Source organism: Myripristis murdjan, chromosome 10 (assembly GCF_902150065.1).
Source record: "Myripristis murdjan chromosome 10, fMyrMur1.1, whole genome shotgun sequence".
Taxonomy (NCBI): domain Eukaryota; kingdom Metazoa; phylum Chordata; class Actinopteri; order Holocentriformes; family Holocentridae; genus Myripristis; species Myripristis murdjan.
In genome coordinates, this window is record NC_043989.1 from 15,158,909 (window position 1) to 15,179,804 (window position 20,896).

Consider the following 20,896-nt stretch of genomic DNA (forward strand, 5'->3'; position numbering starts at 1 on the left):
AGTGTGTGCTCTGACTTCTGTCTCTGTTAAAATGTCAGATTCAGTTTGTTGTGAAGTTTAAATATCTAATAAGACTGAAATGAAGCATTTAATAGGTTTTCGCACAAGTTCACAGCCCAGTGATTTTACAGATACGTGTCTAACTTGCCAATCTCATTTAAACTGGGGGCAAAAGCTGCAGTTTTCCCTCATGAGTGACTGCTGGTTTGTTGACGTGCCAGAGGTTTTAAAAATATACGTGTATATTTGTAATGTGTCGGAGGCACAAGATATGTGATGAGTAAGTTGGTGACTACTGAATACATGCAGCCACTGTGAGCTGCACCAAATTTCCAGAATATCACAATAACTACGTTTCTTTGGGGGGGAAAAAAAAAAAAAAAAAACATTGTGCAGTTCGAGGAATGTTATCCCCACTGAAAGACACTTCCTACTTCTTAACAATTTCCAGGTTTAGAAGAGAGCTTTGTTTTTGACTGCCAGAAAACCTTAAAACAAAAGTCAACTGCCAATTTTTTTCAAGCAGTTCTTTGGAGCAACTTTTTGACACAGAACCATGTGTGATAATGATCCCCTAAATAATAACAACTACATTTGACATAGCGACACACAGCGATCGAGGTGAAATGCTTGGAAATAATATATGACCGACTCGTGTGGATGATTAAATAAGATTTATGTGGATTTTAAATGTTTTGTAATAAGACAGTCTTACAAAAATAGATGTTACATTGTAAAAGGCAGCTCACTTCATACACAGTGGGAATAGAAACGACTCAAAACAGCAAGAATATTAGAAAAACAAGGCCAATTTTATGTGGCATGATGAGAATCATCTGGTGTTTGTCAGCGCTCTTGGACAACAGCTGCCCTCCACATGACTTAGAGCAGCCATGACTTCCAGAAGACAGATTTTTGATTTTCAACTCTGCCACATGACTGCGAGACATACAGTAGGGCCCATTTTACTCTGGAATAATGTCAACACACAGGCATTATGGAGCTCAGTGGCAACGTGCAGTAGATTGTCAGATAATCAGTTATTGATAATGCGCATGCTGTATGTATAGCTACCCTTGAGGCTCTTTAGGAAATAACATCCATGACGCCTTTTGGCAAATAAGCCACGGTCACATTTTCCCTCCATCTTTCCCCACCAGAAATAAAAGCATCAACAGGTACAATCACAGCATGTTATGAATGCAATTATTCACACATGAAGCACTAAGCCCCATTATATGTAGCATTAGTGGTTCACGCTTGGCCTATAATCTGCATGTAAACAATACTGTACAGAAATTTACATGTTTTCACCTGTAGCTTGAATAAAATAAAATATTCTCTATAGTTTACCATACCGGTCCACTGACTAACATGACTGTCCCTCTGCTCAAGTATTCATGTTTGAGTTGGGGACTTTGTTCAAAGCTAAATCTAGTTTTGGCTTCATCATAGTTTTGCGATTGTAGGTGGTATTACAGCCTGGATGGGTACCGTCCCGCTGTTTCACTCATCGGATTGGGCCGACCCATGTGTTTGGAGAGTCTTTCAGTCTCTTCTGAGATACGTTCTGCTGAGGTCTCTCACAGGGTTGCGTGAGTTCTTCCTCTCCATCGTTCCCTCGCCTCACTCTGCTTGCCAGTCTGCGGCAGTGACAGTGCTGTTTCTCAAGGATAATAAGGGTTTTGGCAGAAGAGGTGTGTATGTGTGTGAGATGCGTGTGTGTGAGCGCATGTGTACAGTATGTGCTTATTTATGAGGAGCTGTATTTCTGGCTGGAGTGGGAGCTGGAGCGGTCTAGTCCATTTCCGTGGCAGGAGCCCTTCCAGCGCATCCCTCGCTCGTCTAGAGGGGCTGTTCTGTAGCACCAGCAGCACAGGCAGGACTGGGAAACAAGGACACACATTACAAATTATCAGCATCTTCTTCCCGTTTGTACTTTTTAATAATGCCATGACGTTTGTGCCAGTGTGTGCTCTCTCTCTCTCTCTCACCTGGAAGCAGTTTTTAAACTTCTGGCTGACAAAGTAGAGGGCGATCGGGTTAATGCAGGAGTTTAGGGAGGCCATGTTGATGCCAATGTAATCCATCACTAACAGGAAGCTGGCAGGGCAGAGGTCAGAGTTTACAATTGAGAAAACAGGAAGTCACAGAACAGAGAACAATGGATTCTCATGAACTTAGATATCAGGGCAGTGACCGTGTGTATGCATTTGCGTACATGGAGAACTTTGCATTCGCCTACTGTATGTGGATGCCTACCTGAGCAGCTCGCAGCGGTTCGGGTCATTCTGGTCATAGACTGTTTTCTTCAGGATGCGGCTCAGATGAAGAGGCAGCCAGCACAGGGCAAAAATCAGCACCAGGCAGAAGACCGTCTTAGCCACTTCCCTCCGCTACACGCAGACACAAAGAGATGCTTTTCAGCGGACCGCCAAGTCTCAGACCACAATAATTCTGTTTTCAAAGAAAGAAATGTGCATAGTAGCCATTTTTGCGTGTACCTGTTTCATGTGGTCGTTCAGTGCGACACGCATGCCCTTCTTGCGGCTGAGCATCTCACAGGACATGAGTGTGTAGAAGATTCCGGTACAGGCCAGCGGCAGGCAGAAGTAGAAACCAAACAGCCACCAGTCCTTTATATCCTGGTAGAACTGGGAAAATAAAGACCAAGTTAAAAAAAAAATACACTGCCTGATCAAAAGAAAACACTTTATGTGACCTTATGTCATAGCTTGTTATTGAGTAAAAACAGACATAGTAATAAGAAATATTTCACTTATTCATTACATTTTAGTGGTGTAACACTTCACAGAACAATGCCATTTGGTCTACGCCTTTATTTTCGGGCCCTGATGTGCAGCGTCTTTGGTTTGGTGTTCAGCCTACTCATCACATTGGGAAAATAATGAAATGCGCACCACACACTAAAAATCAGTACTTTATTTTCTGGCACTTTTCTACCATTACAGAATAACTGCTCTGCAGCGACATTAGGACATAATTAATTTTTATATTTGCAGAGTCAGAAATCACACTTGTGTTATCTTCGTTATTATTATTATTTTTTTTTTATTGACTCATTCAGTGACATTCCTCCTTGGTTGACAAATAGCTTGATTTATAAATCGCTGGTTGAAATCCACTTTTTTATTCAACACATGCCTTAAATTATTAACACACTTTATAAAACAGCAGTGCTATTTTCATCGACTCTTCCAATTCTCTCAGACTTCTCTCATTAAAGCCTAAGTGTGATATCCACACGATGGACATGTTTTGAAATTGTTTTTAATACTCTGCTGAGCAGCTTCGAGAATGTGAACACTCTGCTGTGAATGTTATGAACAATGGAAGGACAAAAGGTAATGTTTTACAGGCTTGTTGAAATGATTTCCATTTAGTGGATATGTGTGTTTTACATTTTTGTGATTCAGTAATTAGTCACTGGCTGAGCTTGAATGAGAAAAGGAAACTTATCTAAGAGACACACTGATTGCACAGTTGCTGCAAACAATCTGTTGACTTTTGAACTTGAAAATAACATCAGATACACGCTGAACAAGATCCAATTTTTCCCTCCTTACACAGCTTTGATACTGAATCCTAATGCAGTATCTGGGGTATTTTGCAACCATATGCTTGTAGGCGAATGATAACATGCAATCCCAGATTGCCTGTAAAACATCACTGATATATGCCTGAACCTTGCCAAGATGATTTTTTTTTGTTGTACCTTTTCTTTAAGTGAAGAGGATTTTTTTTTACATACCATATGCAATTGAAGTCACTCTTTCAACTGTAAAATCCCACACTTACTTGCATGGGAAATACGTGAACTTAAGTTAAAGGACCATGCCGGTGACTCTGCATGATTGGCATAATATCTACAAAATATGTATACACTTCACATCTTTTCCCAGAGCAAGCAGTCATATTTTAGAGCTCTGATATAATTTTCCTAGCTTTTTCCCAGCCACTGGATTCAATTAATTCCTCTATGATAAGAAAAATAATTTTCTGGGACTTCAAATGTTCTTCACACCAGTATTCCATCACCGTAATAATGTTGTGCACATTTGTTTTCCTGAAGGCAGCAGTATTGTTTTGTTTTGTTGACTTGAAATTGGGTGAGTGAAACTGTCTCTCTGCCATAAATATTCCCTGTTTACTTTACACAAAGAATGATTCAGTTCTGTGGTTTATGAATGGGCACAGCTTTGTTGGCCACAGAAGCAGAACATTATAAGGTGAACGTTTCAACAAAAAAATTCATATTTAAAAACTGAGGGATTTTGATTATATGTTGTGAATTCTTTTGTACCCCCACATTATTTGCAAAATGGCCTGTTGTGATGTAAAATGTGGGTAAACCACAGTAAAGTCCTCCTCCAGTCATTTAGTGAGTCACTGAAAAATCATCTCTGTTCATCCGTATTACATATTTAAAGGATTTTTTCCATGAAAAAAACATCCCTTAGTACCTTAAAACACTAATTCTTAACCTTGACCTTAATAAAAATTAATAAAATGTGCAGATCTGGGAATATGCAAATAGTCCCTGCCCACCCTCCTGCCTGCTCTCACACCGGCCTGTAACCAGAACTCTGTTCACAGAATGAGGAGGTCTCGTCCCACCGCAGTCATGACAACTGTACCACAGTTCATAATCTATCCATGAACAACATGTTTTCAGCGAATCTCTTGGATACACCAATATTGTTCATGTAAAGCAGCCATTTCAAGCTGCTCTTGTTTTTTTGAAAACAAAACACGCTGCGGTTTGCTGCTGGACTGGGCCTGGTGCTAATGATATGGAGAGCAACACCCTGTCAGCTGATAGGATCGACTTTTAGGATTTATGATGTACCAAATCTAGCTGGCCCTGGGTGTGTCTGAATCTTAGACACCTTCACCTTCAGCAGAGGAGTGTTAAAAACCCTCTCTATTGACAAACTTTGCACAGATAGAGGTCAGTATAGTCAAAGTCATTTTAGGGGATCTAAACTTAATAAAAACACATTTTTAGTTGGATTTTTGTAACTGAACTTAACCAGGTTTATTCTGCTTGGACCAAGGATCTCTTTTAATGGGCATGAAGCACATTTAGCAACAGAAAAACAACTAATCAAAGCAATGAATGCATATGATTACCCTGTAGGCTACGTAACCAATGCACTGAAAGGCCTACCTTCATAAAGCTGGTGCTCTGCTCCGGATGCAGCAGACAGACGCGCAGCTTGTTGCCTCTGTATGGCATCTCCATCATGTCAAACGCCAGCGCCTCGGGCACAGCCAGCACCACAGCAACCAGCCAGATGAGAGTCACCTCCACTGCTTTCCACAGCGGGATCCCCATTCCTTTGACCCTGCTCCATGATGTGACTGCATGGTAGCTACACACACACACACACACACACACACACACACACACATACACACACAGTTAAGTTCACTGGCTGCTTTCAACATTGTGAACCCCCATCTTTTAAATGTTGAGGGGAACATAAATTGCAGGGTATGGACAATATGCTTCAATTCCAATTTGATACAATCACAATACTTGGATACAGATTCAATATGTACTGCAATTCTTAAGTATTACAATTAATTGCGATTTTTGTTTGCTTTTTCAATACTAGCCATGGGAAACATTTGAATCATACACTTCTACAGACTGTATAATATTAATCAAATTTCCAAAAACAATACACATCAAGTATCTAGGTATTTAAGCACTTATGTATTATGATTCTACAAGTATTGCAATTCGATATAACAATTTACTGCGATTTTTGTTTTTTGGAATGAAATCAATTCAGGGATCAAAAAACTGAAAATTGTAAATAAATAAATAAAAAAATCTGTGAATCAATATTTTCTTTTCAGCAGAAAACAGGAAGGCAGGGTGGTGGATGGCTCAAAACAACCAACTTTTGACCCTGGCAACTTGAGCTTGAGTTCAGGGCAAAGCGAAGGTGGTGCTCATTTTTTGCAAATGTTACATATTTCAAATTATGTTAATGTAACTGAGCCTGAACCTAACCTTTCCCTGACCTTAACCAAGTAGTACTAGTGGCTACAGTAAGGAAAAGGGCTAAAAGGCGAACACGATACACAAGATATGTTGTTTAGGAATATATTTATGATGCATCAGAAACAAACATAGTCCAAAAATAAGTTTCCCCCTAAACCTAATTAAATATCCTGTTTAGTTGTATGGGATCGTAATTTTTAGGATGCAAGTTATGTTGCAAGTATGTGTTTAACTATGATTGCTTGTGTGTGTGTGTGTGTGTGAAATAGTCGTGTACTAACCGATCAATACTGAGGGCACACAGGCTGAGGACAGTGATGCCCACTGAAGCTTTCTGAATAAATGGCATCAACTTGCAGACGTACACGCCGAACGGCCAGTCCTCGGCTATGAGCTGCAGAGGAAAATAAAGGAGGCAGACAAGAAAGGAAATATGTAGAGAGACTTGCATGGACTTTCATCTGTGTAAATACTGTACATGGACACTGTAGCTTTCAATTAAGAGTTCTTTTCCTTCAATCCTCTTTTATCATCACAGAGGCTGGAGCCAAAAGCAACATCAGAGCTTTGCTCCTCACCGCTAACCTCCATCACCCACGGGTGATGAAATCAGTTCAACTTAAGGACACTGTCTTTCAAAATAAATTACATTAACCTTTATGTTACACTATAAACTGAAGAATTCTAAGTCATTTTGCTGTTATTGTAACTTGATTTATATACTTGTCCGTCGCTTATCCTAATCTAAAGTGCAATGCACAGGTCCAATTTTATCAGTTTCTCCAAGAGCCACGGATTACAAAAACTTGCAAATTTCAAATGTACATCTGTGTTTAATGATGAATATATTTAATAGAAGTTTTTAATAGAGTTTAGACTGTTTTTTTTTAAAACAAAATTAAAGTACCAGAAATACTAGACCATAGAGGCGAAGGAAACTATGAATCCATTTCCCACGACTCTGACTGTTGTTGTTCTCTCTTTGTTCTGGGGCAGAATTGCCTGCCTAGCATACCACAAGACCCAACTTACATTAAATCAAAATGAATCGGACTAGATTTAGAAATTAAATAGGTATCACCTTTATTTTGTTTTGTTTTATTTTTATTTATACTTTTTTCTGATCTGATCCAGCTGTAAGTGCCTTAAAGTCTAAATCACTGTTTTTTTTTTTTTTTTGGCCATGGCTGCATTTAAACTCCAGCCGGCGACATGTGTTCACCTGCTGCACAAGGCAGGGGAGAAAAAACAAAGACAGGTTTCTCCTAAAAGCTTTAAGATCCAGCTGACCTTCACTGGTTTCTCGCCTGTGCTTTTATTGAGCCTCTCGGTTGGAGGATCTCCTGCCGTCTGAGGGGTAAAAGGAAACCCCTCCTGAAACTACACAAAACCACACTGAACCTGCGGCTAAACCACAGCGCTGAACTTATAAAATAAACCATAGCTAACACAGGCTCTGCTGGAAATGAGCAGCTGACCCATAACGGAGAACAGACACAATATGTGCACAGGACAATTTCTTTACATTAAAGCCTCAGCCAAACCAAACCAGACACATGCAGTGTGTGTGTGTGTGTGTGTGTGTGGCTACCTTGAACACATTGATAGGGATGGCGATGAGGATATAAAGCAGGTCTCCAAGTGCCAGACTGCCTATAAGCACATTTGGTCCATTCCTCATGCATTTGTTCTTGTATATGATCCTCAGCAACGTTGAGTTTCCGATAATCCCCACCACAAAGATCACGCAGGAGACCACAGTGTTGACGTACTTGAAGGCATGCTTGATCTCCGTGGGTTTTATGCACATGGGGGGGAAAGGGCTTCGTGGTCGGCCCGGTCCAGGGGCAGGAAGTGCACGGGAAACGTTGGTTTTGGGAGGCTCTGGAGCTCCAGGTCCACTCTGGGAGTCACGGCTGAACCGAGAGGCTCCGACCTCCACGGCAATCAGGAGACACAGCAGTCCGACGACGGCCCTCATCCTCACACATGCACACACCACACACACTCACTCACTCAGTCAAAAGTCACGCAACGGTCTTAAGAACACAGAGAAATATTCACTGGCACTCACACAGGCACTCACATGCAGACATATGTGCACATCCACACATCCACACTTACATTCACACATGTGCACAAACAGGCATACACCCTCACACTCTCGCCTTGCTCTGGGCCTGGAGGCTGTGTGTCCTGGCTCCTTGTTAAACCCTGCAGAAACAACACAAGACACTTCAGTGACCAATCCAGGAAAGCATTTGATTTTGTTTCGCAGAACCACGATGCAGTTTTTACAGGAGGGATAATGAGATGACATGTGATGTGTTTCCTTTCACTGCTTCACCTTTTATCTATTGAACTGAGGATCTTATGAGTCAGAGAGGCTTGTGAGCAAACATGGCAAAAAACAAGCCATCTCAAGTCTCACATTCAGTTTTTAAAACTTTTTTTTTTTTTTTTTAATCTACCAGTGTGATGAGATACTCCTATTTGTTTCCAAGACAGTTATGCTTGGTGTCGAAAAATGTTGAAACAAGGCAGAAATAAATAAGGCAGATCAGCCCACAAGTACCAAGAAAATGACACTTGATTCAAGAAAATTCTGGAAAGAAGTTGCTTAGCAGTTGGAAACAAGTGGCATTATCTCATCCCACTAGAAGATTTTTTTCACTTGTGTTCAACAAAACAAGAGTTTAAGGCTGCATATGAGACTAAGTTACTCCCAGAGACGTTGATTTTTTTGTAGCAAATATGTGAGTGACAAAATAAGCGAATACAGCACGGACAGAATCTGATCTCAGGTGCAGGATAAGGACTAGAATCATGAGAAAGAAAAAAAAAACTTGTGTTCAACTCAGGATTCAATGGTATATGATAAAGAGAGTATTATACCTAATAGATCCAGTCTGATTCTTACTTAGAATTAAATTGGTACTGAGTCAACAGGTGTCAGAATAATTGTCGGTATAAAACTCCATCAATAACACACATGGTGAAGCTGTATAGAGAGCAGTCATAGTTAAGAGGTTATATACTTGTGAACATCACTTGTGTGTGTGTGTGTGTGTGTGTGTGTGTTTTGGACAGAGATACTTTGTCTCACACATAGAGGACCGTTGGCTCTGAGCCTCGGTAGTCATGTGTACCCCCAGATTGCCTTTGGGCGATTCTGGGAATAAATGGGCTGATTGATAATGGCAGCAATATCTATCTGCAGAGACACACTATCAATGTGGGCACTAAGACACACACATGCACACACACACACACACACACACACACACACACACACACACACGATCTCCATGTCTGAGCAGACATATAAACCTCCGGACATTATGGTTTGGAAAGTAAATGTATGTGAACAAACACTCACATTGCAAAACAACGTTCACAGATGTGTCCAAGCATGTACTTACACTTGCATGCACACATGTATTGCAAACCTGCATGCAGGCAGACACACACACACACACGCACGCACGCACGCACGCACGCACGCACGCACGCACGCACGCACGCACACACACAAACAAAAACACATGTACATGTACATAAACTCACCCCACCCTGTCAAACACAACTGGCTTTTGTACATATATTTGTATCACAAACCAGATGGTACACACACACTGACCCACCCACACACACACACACGCACAGCACACACAAAAATCACATGGAGGAACTCACACACATATCACAAGGAGTCATCAGTTGTGAGGAAATTTGGCCATCTTTCCTTTACCCACTCTGTCATCTGAATCATGCCTTTGTTTTGATCAGCACTCGCACAAAGAGCGGCTCATTATTTTCAAGCAGTCCTGTCTGGATGGGGTCCAGACTGGTTGGAAATCTACTTTGATTAAGTCTTAATTGGGCTGATCCACTTAATCGAACGGATTACTTTACCATCTCTGGCCATTAGCTCACTCGGCTCTGCAGAGAGACTTACAGAAAAGAGGAGGTAGAAAACTCAGAGCTGAAAGTGGAGGGGGTCATAATGACTGGTATAAGAGAGAGATAGTGAGTGTGTGTGTGTGTGTGTGTGTGTGCTTGTGTGTCTGTGTCTGTGTGGTGGGGCGTTAGAAAGAGGAAGTGCTGAGAAAAGAAGACAAACTTGCAGGAGCGGTGGGAAGACTTATAAAAATACAAAGATGGAGATGAATGACAGTTTGAAAGTACATTATCATTAAGAAGAACAATAGCAGGAAAGGGAAAGCACGAGGTAATGAAAGTCAGAACAGAGGAAAAGACAGAACTGATGTGAACGTATGCCGAGGGAGTGCACAAGTTGTGTCTGTGACCTCAGGGGAGGAAGAAGGCAGTAAAATCCAGAGCTGGCAGCGAGACCTGAAGACAAGCCTTGCTGCCAGCAGATGAGCTGAGTGTTGCTCCAAATGAGACGTGAAAAAAAAAGAAAAAAGAAAAAAAAAAGAAATGACAGCTCTTAAATCACAGACCGCATGGCAATCACACTAATTGTTTTTACAGTTGGAATTTTCTAGAATTTGAATAAGCTGAATGATGAATTGCTGGTATTAATTTTCAAAAAGTAGACAGAGGCCTATACATATTTCAAATTAACTACACACCAAATAGCAAATACAAAGTCCAACAATGAGACAAATCATTTGGCTAGAAGGGATTTTTCATTTTTGGATGGCGTAAGGAAAAAAAAGAACAACAACTTATACTTTATAATGCTACACAATCATTACAGCAAAATAGACCAATCTATCTATCTATCTATCTATCTATCTATAAACACACATATATAAATAACATTAAAGTGAGATCATGAGAAATAAAAAAGCTCTATATAAGTCACCATAAAATCACGGTTACAGATTTTTTTTTTCTCGAGGCTTATGCCAAATCAGGCCGATTGCAAAGCCAGATCAAAGCACCTGCCAACTATTAGTCGGTGAAAACACCAGTTTTACTTTATGGCCCGATTTTAGAGTCTCTGCTCAAGTGTAAAATTTCTCTCCGCCAGTTTCCTGCAGTTTAGCTTTCGGCACCATGAAATGATCCAATAAATCCCGCTGATGAGACAAACATGGCTCTCGCATACCCCTACTCTTTCGATTGGAACACTTCATCATGGGGGCTGAGCTCTACGTCTATCATGTGCCACATTTTAGCAGCAGGGAGGCAAACACGCAGCAGCTGCGGGTCGTGAAATGGGTAAACCGTGACGATAAACCAGCTCTCTCTGAATCCGAGCTGCATCAAAGGAATCCCTGTATTTTCATCCACATGACCAAAAGGTAAACGATGTTGACATGATACTCTGTGCACGCAACGACTCCATCTCTGGGACCGTATAGTCCAGCACCTTACACACACAAAACCAATGAATGGCTGAATTAACGGCGAGAAAAAATCTTGCACAAACTTCTTAGACACCAGGACAGCAAAGTGAAACTTTTTTTTTAGTCAAGTCAACTTGTTGTGTTGCATTCGCTGTCATTTTGCGATCATTTAAAGTAACCAAATAAATAAATTTGTAAATCGACATATATCCAGACAGATAGATCGATTGATTGCAAAATATAAATGAATCAGGTTATAAACTCCAACAATAAAGCAAAATCTGTGGAAATGTCTCTTTTTTTCTTGTTGAGCCACTTTGACTCAGTAGTCAGTCGGGCAGTCTGAGGTTCTTGGGTTGGTACAAAACAGGCCACAGTAACTACAATCATGTGATTGTGGGTTTCTTTTGCACAAGGTGCAGTGAGTCACAGTCGGCACCGCTCTCCATTAGAGCTGAGATTAATTTCAGTCAAGGTCAATGCGGTGATATCACCTCTAATTTTGTCTGTGCAGTGGAATATCTGAACTGGACTTACCTTGACTGTGGATCTCTGGCGTGCTGACAGACAAAGTTTTTCCCAATTAATATTCCAGCAGATCGAGCTCCACTAATTAGTTGAGGGTTTTTTTTGTTTGTTTGTTTGCTTGCTCGGTTGTTTGTCTTTGTTTACAGTTGTTGTTTGCCGATCCCGACAGTGGGAATTGCCTGTGTGTCCAGCTTGTCCTGCTGTGTGTCAGTCTCCTCTCCTCCCTGCTCCGGCTGGTTCTGACGCTGCGAGGGGACAGTGCGCTGCTTTATAGCTGCAAGCCCGGAGACTGCACGGACAGCCAATCAGATCACTGACCTGAGCATCATTCACTCCCTCAGCCCTCAGCCACAATCAACATGCAGCTGCAGTTTCAAAAGTGGGTATTGATTTTTTAAAATTTGTGTATATTTTTAAATTCTTTAATAAAAATCTATCTATCTATCTATCTATCTATCTATCTATCTATCTATCTATCAACATGCACACACACACACACACACACACACACACAGCCTACATATGTATTTATATATGTATGTATGTATGTATGTATGTAGGTACATGTATAATAATTGGATAATTGATGCTCTAAAAACTGTGTAGTGCTTCACCACCATTTTCACACTTTTGCCAGTGGCCATTTGGCAGAGGACATCTCAGTAGGTACAAAGATGGGTCTGACGCTGCACTGTCACAAGATGTCTTTTATTGGACCACAGTTGGGCTGTAAAGCCTGAATAGAGGGCTGTTGGCTTGGAGATAGTTAAGCCTTCGGGCTGCAGGATCTTGTACTGTAACACAAAAGGCACAATAGCAGCTCCCACACACTCGCTGACACCCTCCCGCTTCATAGGATCCATGTGATTGATGAGCTTTTGATTGAAGGCTTTGGCTCTGTGTTCACATCGTGAAGTAACATATCCTTTGAGCATATGGAACATATAGAAGCAATGGCTACAGTGATTTGTGGCTGGAAATGGTGCTTTCATATTTTTCATGTTCAGAATATCCAACAATTGTATCACGCACACATGCTAGACCCATATAAACAGGCATGACCTGGGGAAGGTTTTGTTTGTGTGTGTATGCTGCCCCGCACGTCAACAGTCACAAGGTCTGCTGTATAGTCAACACAACGTGGAGATGATGCAGAGATTACACTTTTGATTCATTTCAACTTTAAACCTAAACTCTTCATTCAGGTCATTTCATCTCTCAGTGCTCAGGCAACAAACGTGCACATGCACAAACACACACACACACACACACACACACACACACACACACACATATGCACACTGAAACAGGGTCAGTGGCTTGAACCTACCCCCATCCCAACATGCACAAACACACACACACACACACACACATATACACACACAACAAACAAAGGTCCTCTCTGTGGAGTCCACTTAGTGACACTCCTCCCCTGTTCTATATTTGGAGGCTGCTATTTCTGGCCTGTCATTATTGTCATTAACACATTCTTACATTATTACACCATTAAAAGACATTTGTGCAATTATACATATCATTGTGAATGTTACCACTCAGTGACACAATACCGCAACATTATTGCTGTGCACCTGTGTGTACGTGTGTGTGTGTGTGTGTGTGTGTGTGTGTGTGTGTGTGAAAGTGAGAGAGAGAGCGAGTGGACGTGCTGGGGCCCCTGTGCTCTGTCATCTTCGTGGCCTTGGCAGAGAGACAGAGTGGGAAAGACCGTTAGCCTCTTCCTGATCCCACTGTAAACACTCTTCATCCTCTCTCACAGGAAACGGTTTCACTTTGAACCTAAAGGCGCATTGTCCCTGACAGATTGTGAGCGAGTTAGAGAGAAACAGAGGGAGAGAGAGGTAAAGTGTGAGAGACTGATTAGAAATGTCTATTAGAGTCACTGTTAAAGTCGAGTGGAGTAATTGCTACAGTTCCTTCAAATAATGAGGCTGCAATATGTCTTCAGGCTGAAGCCCAGTGACAGGAACCTGATGTGAATGTTTCCAGGCCAGGATGTCTCGCTCAGTGCCACATTTACGTTTCCACCCAAAATACCCAGAGCCGTCTCACTGGCTTGACATTATCAATCATTTTGTCATTTGTTGTCACGATATCATTGGATACGATCGATTCAGCCTATCCCTGCCTTACGAACACCACAATTCTACACCATTAGTGGTTTGCATTAGCAGTTGGCGTGGGCGTGCCGATAATGTTAGCGTTTGGCTTGGGTAACAACAAACATCAGACATCAGTTAACAATGAAGAGGAAACAAATTGGTTTGCAGCTGCAGAAATAAAAATGCCGAGAGTGACCAGTGTTAACCTGACACACCAGATGGTTTGCTGCACAGAATCATGTGAGAAGTTGTCATTTAAAACGGTTTGGGAGGGCAAGCACTTTCACAAAATACTTGGCAGGTGATTGGATGAACCATCTGTCTACTTCAGCGACTCAGATCAACGAACCATATGGCGTAGTAGGAGAGTGACAAAGAGGAAGCAACAATAAGCTGCAGTTGGAGGAACTTTGACAGCTAGCAAGCAAGTCGGTGTGCCCACCTATGAATTTAGTGATTATTGAATAAAGAAATACTCTCCAGTTTTGATATAGCTGATGTCATGGTATACTGTCACACATAAACCCCATGCCCGTAGCTGCCAATAGGACACTGGCTGATCCAAGCCACTGTGTTTCGGCCACATGCACAACATTTGAAGCCTGTCAAGAGGTAGAGTGGTCGTCTGGTCATTGGAGGGTTCTTGGTTTGATCCCCTGTCACGAAAGTGTATCAAAGTGTCCTTGAGCAAGACACTGAACCACCCACCGCTCCTGATGGGCAACTTGGCACCTTGCATGTCAGCCTTTGCCATCAGCATGTGACTGACATTGAAAAGTGCTTTGAAAAGAAAAGCTCTATAGAAATGCAGTCCATTGATGTACTCAATCAATCGGAAATGTTCAGCGCTGCAAGCCCCTCCTCCAAAGTCCCTGTATTTTTGGAACGTACTACTCCTGGAGCAGGGAGTTTTTTGGGAGAAAATAATGTCCTCAGAGCCTAATTTAGACCCTGGTCCCTGCGGTGGAAACGCATGAGTTCCTCAAAAGGTTCCCAGTCCCTGAAGAAAGTTCCTGCGGTGAAAACGCAGTTTTAGTCTGCAGTCTTGTGAAGGGTCTCTGTTTCTGCATAGCTCCCCTGAAACGATGCCTGAAGAAAAATGCTTTCAAGACACATTACCGGAACACCTTTGGCGTTTCATCAGTAGTGTTCAGCCAGTTTACTTGATGTGTGCCTCTCTTGTGTTGTCTGTTTTTTCCACGCTGATCTTTCCGCTTTTGGTATTTTTGCAGGAAACCACACAATTCAAATATGATGTGGCAAATCAAATTGTAATATCAGTGGAAGTTATCTCTTTCAGTGCTGTCTACATGGAAGGCACAAAATCAAACTGGGATTAACTGAGGATAAAGTAATGATTTATTTGTTTAAATTCATGTAAACAAACACAGTCAAAGTAATTCAGTCCCAACTTAAATCTTTATAGACTTGCCAGATTGCTTCCACATGTGGTCATTTGGTAATCGGCTTCATACGCATGACGCATCATGGCAGCCTTAAGCCATATCAAATCAAATTAAGTCTCTCTGCTTGTGTAAATAAAATCTAATATATCACTGTTGTCAAGTGAAAAGCTTGTATTTGAAACCCTGTGTGTGAAAAGGGTCAAAATAGCCAGTTTTAGTGATTTTCATACTTTCCCCTCAAATAAAGGATTACATGGTACGTGGACCTTTTGGGGCTCATGAAACTCTTTTCTAAATCCTCTCGAATAATGGCAAAAAACTGATTGTTATCAAGTTAAAACCAAGTCTGTTGTTAATAGTTATAAAAATGTGAAGTCAGCATTTTGGAGATATGAGATATTTATCTTACAGTGATGACAGATACCCAAAACATTTCTTCTTCTTTCTTTTTTTTTTTTTTTTTTTTTTTTTTTACTCAGACTTTGTAAAAATAAATCTAAGTCAGCACATGATTGTCTGAGTTTGGCATAGATGTCTCTGTGAAAGCACCTACTCTAGCATTGCTTTAGTCTGCTGGAAGGTACTACAAGCATGATAATGCATGTACATGTGCAAGATAGGGCTGAACAAATAATAAATATTAATCATTGTCGAATTGCAATCTCGCCAAGAGAAATATCCAAATCACAGGAGCTGCAGCTGAAGCTAAAATATGTGACAAAACATTGTTTTATATAAAGCACTGTGGTGCTAAAGAGATGCCATTCTCAGTCCTACTAAAACTGTCACAATATCACAATCCCGATATCTGTAAAATAAATTTCAATATGATTTCAATTGTTCAGCCCTAGTTCAAGACTTTCTCAGACTCTGGGTCGACATTCTGGCAGCAGGAAGGAGCACAGGGTCAAGGTAATGCCCTGCAGAATGTCAAGGTGAACAGGGAAGGAAACGTGTTTTACCCTAACAGGTTTCGTAATATATCTCTGCATAGATCTTGAAAAACACTGATGTTTGGGCGATTTTTCCCAAAGCTGAGGCCCTTGCCATCTGTGGTGAATTGTCCACAAGACTCTCAAACATTCCCTCTGACAGAGATCACCCGAGGCTGTCCGACACCAGGGCTGAGGCTTTCGCTGACGCTCGAGTCAGAAGTTTTAAGAAAAGCTTACAAATTGTTTAAACAATTCAAAAAAAGATTCATTAATGTTCCTACAGACTGCCTCTTAAATGAATGCCTCAGTCCTCACAACAACAAAACAGGCAAAGTTTGTTACAATTGAAAAAAAGTTAGTTTTTGTATCACAAAGTCTTAACATACATGGTTTGACATTACCAGTGGTGAGAAGAGTACTGTAATGGCATACACGGGTAAAAGTACTTTTACTTTGCTGATGTTGTACTTAAATACAAAATCCTAAACTTTCCTCATGTTGACACTCCATGGCTGCAAACTACAGCAAAGACTGGGCAGCATCTCACATTTAGCATCGCCCAGTCAGATATCACAAATGTGAATGGGGTTTATTTTTTACTGTTGAAGTGTTGAAATTTGAAAGAAAAATAGCATGGGATGATGTAAATACGTTGCTGTGACAGGAGGTTCCCAGTGACTTATGTCCAAGCTGCTGACAGTGTATTTCACTCAGGTCGTCCAAAGATTAGTCTCCATGTAGCACTAACATCTGGGCGTATGTGGGATTGCAACTGGTGCATCTGTGGTCGATTAATCTGGTTTATATTGTAATGGCTGTTTTGAACAGACTTTAGAGGAACCAAGGACAGGTGTGGCCCGAGAAGCTGATTGACATTACTCAATATGGAAACAATCTCCAGCCATGACAAATGTGCCTTTTTTTAGAGTTGTACCATGCTCCACACATGGATATTATGATGACGTCTTCATTAAAAACTATTATGGTTCTTAAATTTAAGTAGAAGTAAAAGCACTGGCATAAAAATGATCATTGATTATAGTAAAGACTGATATAGGTTAAGACTATTCAAGTAAAAGTAAAAAGAAGCTACTTAAAGAAAAAGTTATTGAGTAATTTTTTAGACAAAAGTATGTTGTTAGATGTGATCTTTTGCCTCATCCTTTTATTAAAGAGTACAGTGTTCAAAATCAGTCATTTTCACTGGAAAAATTCGAAATCACAAAGCAAAATGCCAAGTTAATGGCATGACAGTGTTGAGTTTTTAATCATTAACATGTTCAGAGGCCTGTGTTGGTGGCAAGTTTGTAGCAATGGGAAGATGATGTTCTCACCAAAGTAAATTCTTTCCATGTCTAATTTATACTAATATCACGTGTGCCTTAATATACAGTGAAGACACAATATTGCATAAAGAAGCAATGTCATAATATAAGCGCATGCTACTTAATTCTGCGATTCTTTAGTAAAACAATCTTGTTAACACTCCTCGACTTTTTCTGGTTGGGCTTTATGCCTGCACACAGTTATCGGCTGCTGAAGTTCTCCAGCAAGTTACATGTGTAGTAAATATGTTCTTTAAAGTAAAAACAGGCTCAGCAGATGAAAACAGTAAATGTCTCTCTACAGCTATACACTGTGAGTGTTTGATGGTTTCACCTCTATTTTTATGTTTTATTACTATTACTACAGTATCTCTACCATGCTCTTACTAAAAGAAAAGACAAAATAAGTGATTCACGGCTACACTACATTGATAGCACGTGATGCTGCCTGTCACGTTCATCATGAACCTGTGCATCGGCAGAAATAGACTATGTTTAATTTGATAAAATTTTAAAAATTGATCTTATTATGGTGGCCGACCACACTAGGGAAATGCCAACTAAACTACTGTTGTGAAGATTTCTACCTGCTTAAATGGAAACCTAACAATCTCCCAGCGTAAGCCTCACTGCAAGCCCCAGATCACATGACCTAAACAGTGAACAGACTAACAGACCAACATTTTCCAGACCCTTAAAAAATACTCATAAAACAACAAGTTCACAAAGAGGCTATTCATTTACCATAACATGAGTAAATGTAATTAGTTACTTCCACCCTTGGTCATTACCGAGGATTTGGTGGTAATTGAGTTGTGACTGGATGTAAAGGCAACGTTCCCGTTTTGTAAGCATGGAAAATGTCAATGAAAGATTTATGTGTTTGTGTCACGCTCAATATCAACAAGGCGTGATTTTCAAGAGGTCAAACACCAAAAAAAAACAAAACAAAAAAAAACAGTCAAAATTTGTGTTACTGTTTTCTAATATAACGGCTGTGTCATCAAAGCCTATTGAATCTGCCCAGGAGGCTGCAGATCCGGGTGTGGAGCTGACTGAGGAGGTGTGGAGTTAAATCAATACCAGCTTACAGATGAGTCGGCTCAAAGTCATGCATCGATTAGATTATTCTAAGGAAAAGATTAACTAAATGTGTCCTAGTGTATCTGATATTGGTAACAGATGTAACTTCTCCAAAGGCACTCTAGACCAGGGGAAGACAACCATGTGCCATGTGCCTTTCATTCCAACCAAAAATTATACCAAGTTATTCCACTGATGACTGTCAAGCAGAGATGAGGAATTAATAATAATAACCTGCGGACTCTCTGCCCTCCATGGTACGTTTACCTACTTATGCTCTGGGTCATACTTTTCTTTGTCATAATATTGTCTCTTTTAGGCAGGATATCTTTACGTGGTATTGTAAAATGTATGATTTACAGATTGAATTTGACTCCAAAGCTTTTCTTGCACTGCTTTGCACTGTACAGCAGACTCTTGTGTCTGGTATGTCAGTAACAAAGACGATAATTCTCAAGGAGTGGAAGGTTACCGGCACTCCTTGCCTCTCCAGATGGTTTAGGGAACTGGTCTCAGAGATATAACTGGAGGGGCTTCGAAGCAACACCCATAATTTTCATAAAAAATTTGAGAGTACCTAGGGCCCAATTGTTGAACACAAGAACTCTCCCGCTTGTTAGCTGAAATTGCTGTGGTGTGATATCCAGTTTTGCGATTCTTCATCATATGCTTTCTCATTACAAGTAGAATGAGTAGGAAAAAAAAAAAAAAGCATAGGTTCATATGACCCACTACACGTGTGTATTGGTGTGTGTGTGCCTCCAGAGACCCTGCCCTTTGCTTGGATTTTATTGTTTTGCTGACTCTTCTGGGAATCAGCCTTTGGGCAGTGGGTGTGTAGCTCCCAGCCAATCACAGCGCACAGTGCCAAACTGATAGCACGACATCCAATAGGAAGAAAATCGCAGACGTGGACCATGGATTGCAGAAAAAAAAGAAATATGGGGGGCGAAATGCCAAGCAGATAAAGCTCGCTCCAGACTGAGAGTGAACCCGCTAGTGAACACTGAAGGAGAGGATGAGGATGAGGATGAAGAACATTGTGGTGTTGGCCTATTTTCTGTTGGACAGGTAGGTGTCCACGGGCCATTTTTTCCCCCTAGGATGGTGACATTTTGGGTTGGCATTTCATTCTGTCGTCATCCTGTGAAACAAAAAGTCATTTCAGTTAGCTTAGCCATGGAGGACAGGCCAGTGTTGAGTGTTCTGTTTTACAAACGAATCCCACTCATTCTGCCTTTAATGAGAAGTTGAAACATTCATCTCTTTCTAGCCTGGCTTTTTTTTTCTTTCTTTTCTTTTTTTTGGTGTCTTCAGTCAAAGACAATTCATGATTCATCTCACTAAGTAAACTGACAATATTGCTTCAAGTCTTTTTTTCCCAAACTGCTGCAAACATTGGGTTTAGCACAGGGGAGAAAAGCCTAGTTTTATTACAAAAAAAATAAATGATACAAGGTAAATGAGAACAATCAGTTAAGAACAAGTGTATAAGTATAGTTAATTAAATAATTAAGATACAAGATGATTCAGTTAAAACAGGTGCAGACAGAGGCTGAATGGTTTATGATTGTGAATTTAAACTGACTAAGAGTTAAAGAAGGATTCATCTTTAGGAAGCTTTTCAAGGCGTTCCAGGTAGTTGGAGCACAGAAACTAAAAGCAGATCTTCCAAGCTCAGTACAGACTTGAGGAACTTGCAGGGAAAGCCAGTCATTAGACTGAGTTTGATATACTAGATCAAGTCAGCATAGAGGTGATGTAAGGTGGCAGCTTTCACATGTGCATGCCCACAGCAGAGAATTTTTGATTTAACATCTCTTTTACTTCTGTAAATCAGGGACTTGCATGATTTTAATGACTGTACGTGGCAGAGAAAGGGAGCAAAATGGTAACACAAAGACAAAATCTTTGGCAAAGGCAATCATAAATCCACTTCATCTGTCTCCCAACCCCCAAACACTACCCTCAACACATATGCACACAATGGATAGACAGAAAGTGTTGCAACCTTGCAGCTGTCTGGATTTTCTCCATGCTTCTGACGTCCCATTGGACCATTCCTCATAGTCAGGGGTATGTGTGTGCATCCCTTTGTACATGTACATACGTGTGTGTGTGTGTGAATGTTAAGCACCTGA

General features: G+C 40.8%; 1 protein-coding gene across 1 annotated transcript; it reads right to left on the bottom strand.

Moving 5' to 3' along the window:
* Positions 1–659: 659 nt before the first annotated feature.
* Positions 660–12,108, bottom strand: LOC115366981 (endothelin receptor type B-like). Its single transcript, XM_030062674.1, has 8 exons — positions 11,896–12,108; positions 7,629–8,251; positions 6,319–6,431; positions 5,192–5,396; positions 2,505–2,654; positions 2,263–2,396; positions 1,995–2,103; positions 660–1,885 (listed from the first exon to the last, which is right to left on the bottom strand). The coding sequence occupies exons 2-8, from the start codon at positions 8,016–8,018 to the stop codon at positions 1,754–1,756; spliced, it is 1,233 nt and encodes a 410-aa protein (XP_029918534.1). The 5' UTR covers positions 8,019–8,251; positions 11,896–12,108; the 3' UTR covers positions 660–1,753.
* Between the last annotated feature and the right edge of the window lie 8,788 nt (positions 12,109–20,896).